This window comes from Guillardia theta (assembly GCF_000315625.1).
Source record: "Guillardia theta CCMP2712 unplaced genomic scaffold GUITHscaffold_179, whole genome shotgun sequence".
Lineage (NCBI taxonomy): Eukaryota > Cryptophyceae > Pyrenomonadales > Geminigeraceae > Guillardia > Guillardia theta.
The window spans coordinates 21982-25659 of NW_005434497.1; the positions used below are offsets into that span (position 1 = coordinate 21982).

The 3678-nt window shown below is 54.0% G+C and overlaps 1 protein-coding gene across 1 annotated transcript in view; it reads right to left on the reverse strand.

Annotated features, from left to right (window-relative positions):
* Positions 1-3678, reverse strand: part of GUITHDRAFT_90739 (hypothetical protein) — a gene marked incomplete at its 3' end in the record, with an annotated part of 5285 nt that overhangs the window by 735 nt on the left and 872 nt on the right. The window contains exons 5-19 of the mRNA XM_005820370.1: positions 3503-3580; positions 3289-3330; positions 3191-3232; positions 2934-2991; positions 2626-2697; positions 2488-2571; positions 2174-2252; positions 1936-2032; positions 1838-1891; positions 1482-1565; positions 1194-1241; positions 925-1014; positions 642-683; positions 459-534; positions 132-193 (exon numbers count right to left, since the gene is read on the reverse strand). Of these exons, the coding sequence (XP_005820427.1) occupies positions 132-193; positions 459-534; positions 642-683; positions 925-1014; positions 1194-1241; positions 1482-1565; positions 1838-1891; positions 1936-2032; positions 2174-2252; positions 2488-2571; positions 2626-2697; positions 2934-2991; positions 3191-3232; positions 3289-3330; positions 3503-3580 (1008 nt within the window). The remainder of the gene's footprint in view (positions 1-131; positions 194-458; positions 535-641; positions 684-924; positions 1015-1193; positions 1242-1481; positions 1566-1837; positions 1892-1935; positions 2033-2173; positions 2253-2487; positions 2572-2625; positions 2698-2933; positions 2992-3190; positions 3233-3288; positions 3331-3502; positions 3581-3678) is intronic.

Genomic DNA, 3678 nt, shown 5'->3' on the forward strand with positions numbered 1-3678 from the left:
TCCTTCTCCTCCTCCTCCTCCTCCTCCTCCTCCTCCTCCTCCTCTCAACTTCCCTATCTTTTCACCTCAGATCATTCATCTCCCTCCCCTTTCCCCTCTCGCTGTTCCTCCTTCCCACCCTCCATCCCCACCAGGCCAGGAGCAGGCAAGCAGGATGACTTGTCGCGAACGAATTCAAGGCCGAGAAAGAGACCTGCAGGAAGGGTAGAAGGAGGGGAAGAGAAGGAGGGGGGAAGAGAAAGGATATCCGGAAGGAGGAGGCAGACGGAGGGGAGGAGGGGAGGAGGGAAGGAAAAGAAGGGAGAAGAAATGGAGTCCAAACAGAAGGTAAGTGCAGGCAGAGGCGGAGCAGGGGCAGGGGCAGTGGCAGTGGGGCGCGGGGGTGGAAAGTTTGGCAGGTGGGCTGGGGAGAGTGGTGGTGGTTGGGTGGGGGAGGGGGGAGGAGAGGGGGGGATGACCTGAGCCTCGTACGTCACCAATACATTCATGTCGATCCCTCAGCTTGTTCAGCTCCTTCTTGAGATGTCGCCCCACCTGCACAGAGAAATGTTCATCCCCCCCAACACCCCCCCCCCTCTCCCCGTCCTCCTCCTCTGCCCCCCTTCCTTATCCTCCTCCCTCGTCGTCCCATCCTTCTCCACTGCCCTCCTCCTCTCTTCCTCTCGGTCCCTCTTACGCCTGATCTCCCTTCCCCCTCCACCTCCTCCTTCTCCTCCATCACTGACCTCGTCCACGTTGCGCAACACATCATCGAACACCATTGCCTTGAGAGAAAGTGAGGCAGAGAGGGGAGGAGAAGAGGAGGGGAACGCAGCTGCAGTAACAGCTGGATAGCAGAAGAGGAGGGGAACGCAGCTGCAGTAACAGCTGGATAGCAGTGAGGGTGGAGGAGGAGGAGGCGAAAGAGCAGGAGGGAGTCTTCACCTCCAGCACTGCTTGACCCACTCTCATCGCTGCAGTGCTTCCTCCGAAGGTGTTGAAATATTCCATGCCGTTAGCGAACGATGCTGCTAGCTGAATAAAGACTGTCAGCCTCTCTTGTGCTCCTGCTCCTGCTCCTGCTTCTGCTCGTCCTGCCCCCCGCTCCCCCCCGCTCCTCCTCCTTTCCCCCTCCCCCTCTTCCCCCCCCCTTCTCCCCCCCCCGCTCAACCTCACTTGCTCCTCTCAGCTTGTAGCTGCCGCTGTCTCCTCACCTCTTTCGTCGTGACGACTGCGGCCAGAGGGAAGCCATTTCCCATCGGCTGCACGACAAAAGATGAGGCACCGGATAGTTGGGAATGGAGGAGGAGGACGAAGGAGGGGAGAGGAGGACAAGGTCAAGGAATTGGAGAGGAGGGAAAGAGAGTAGGAGGAGGAGATCAAGGAATGGGATAGGAGGGAAGGAGCGGAGAAGAACGAGGAGAGGGGAAATAAAAACAAATGGAGGGAGCAGCTAGGCAGGAAGGGAGCGAGGGAAGTGATGGAGGAGTCGATTGTTTGACCTTTCCCAACGTGACGATGTCAGGAACAGCATCGCCCAACTCAAACCCCCACATCTTCCCTTCCCCCGCTCGCCCGAACCCACTCTGACAACATATCTCAGCTGCTTTCCAACAGAGTAGAAGGAGAAAGAAGGGGGCAGAGCTCATGGTGGTGAAAATGGAAGAACGTGACGGAGACGGAGGCAGGGACAAGGACGAGGACAAGGAGGAGGGGGAAGGAGGAAGGGGGGGAAGGATGTGAGGTGAAAGGGGGGGGAAGTGAGAAGGAGGAGGAGGAGGAGTGAGAATGTGTGAGCAGGAGGAGTGAGCAAGTAGGAGAGAAGGAGGGAGGAGGAGGAGGAGGAAGAGGAGCTAACCTGGACCTCGTCACTTATGCAGACTCCTCCCTCCTCGCGCACGAGCTCGTAAACCTTTGAGAGAGAGTCAGGCAGGAGGAAGCTGAGGTCGAGCTGACCTGCTTGAGGTAGCGAGGAGGGAGAGGATGGTAGCCGGCAGTGCTGAGCATGCCCTCGCATATGAAGGCGGCTGGTCTCTTGCCCGAAGTTTTCATCCTGAGGGAGACGTGCAGGGAGGGGAGTGAGCTAAGAGAAAGTGGATGAGGGGAGGAGGGGAGGATGGGGGAGGGAGAGAGGGAGGGAGGGAGGGAGGGAGGGGGGAGCAGGAGGGGGCGGTAATATTAGGAACTGACTCACTTGTCGAGAGCTGTCTTCACATGCAGAGCATAACTTCTTGCTGGGTTTGAATCACTGCGATGATCTCCGCGGAACATGTCTGGAAATAAGAAGTTCACATCGTTTCGTTGGCATCATCATCGTCATCAACATCAACTACTGCATCTACATCTACACCAGCATCTACTTCATCCCCATCCTCATGAACATCATCAGCATCTATCATCATCATCATCAAGAACAGCGGTGGCGGTGTCAGCAGCAGCAATCTCAACCATATCATCGTCATCTAAATCTATCCTTGCGTCAACTATCTCATCAAAACCAACTTATACCAGGTACTGGAACTTTCCAAACATTAGCAGGCTGTGGGAACCCTCCTTTCCCATCAAATTTGTACGGTGAAATCTTGATTAATTCTACGAAAAATCGAAAACGTTAGGGACAAGGTTGAAATTCGTCGTGAAGATAACCTTCTGTATGTCCGTGGTATGCTCCTTCCATAACGATGAAATCTTGAGCTTTGGTATGGGCCCTTGCGATCCCTTGTTAAAGACAAAGATGTCACTATCATCTACATCTACATCTACATCTACATCTGCATCTACATCTACATCTGCATCTGCATCTGCATCGACTTATTCACCTACCTCTACCTCTACCTCTACCTCTACCTCTACCTCTACCTCTACCTCTACCTCTACCTCTACCTCTAAATCTACCTCTACCTCTACCTCTACCTCTACCTCTACCTCTACCTCTACAGGATCAAGTTTCTCACTCAATGCAAGGTCATTCGCTTCTGAGCCTGAGTTGACGAAGAAGCAAACATGAAGTTTCTGCATCAATCTTGCGTGAGGAAAACATGAAGGAACGGGGGCAAGGAGAGGAGAGGAGAGGAGAGGAGACGTCACAGGACAGACCAAATAAGAGAGGAGCACAAGGAGCAGAAGCGAAGAAGCAAGGTCAAGGACAAGGACAAGGACAAGGACAAGGACGAGAAGCGGCAGGAGCAGGAGGATCTAGGACTATCTCGACCTCCGGGAAGAGTCTCGTCAATTGCTCAGCGTAATCTGTGAGCTGAAGAGGAAAGCACAGTATCAACGTGACGCTCTAGTGGAAGGATTGAGAGCAACCTCTGCATACACGTATCTTGTGTTGGTGTTGAGTTGCGCCAGCTTCAACCATAGAGTCAGGACAAGGAGAACATGAAACAGAACGAGGAGGAGGAGGATCAGAAGTTGAAGGGAGGAGAAGGGAGGAGGAGGGAGGAGGGAGAGGATCAGAGCATAGCAAGAGGGCAAGGACAAGAAGGTGTTGTTGGTTGAAAAAGTCTCAACACGTCACTACCTGCTCGGCCGCTGCTCTCACAACATGGGGGTGACAATGTCCGAGGCTCGCAGGATTGTTGACAAAATCCAAGAATGCCTTTGATAGATCCAGCGATGTCATCGTCATCCTCAGCGACAGCACAACAACATCCAACATGCCCTCCATCGTCCTCCACGTCACCGTCATCATTTCCG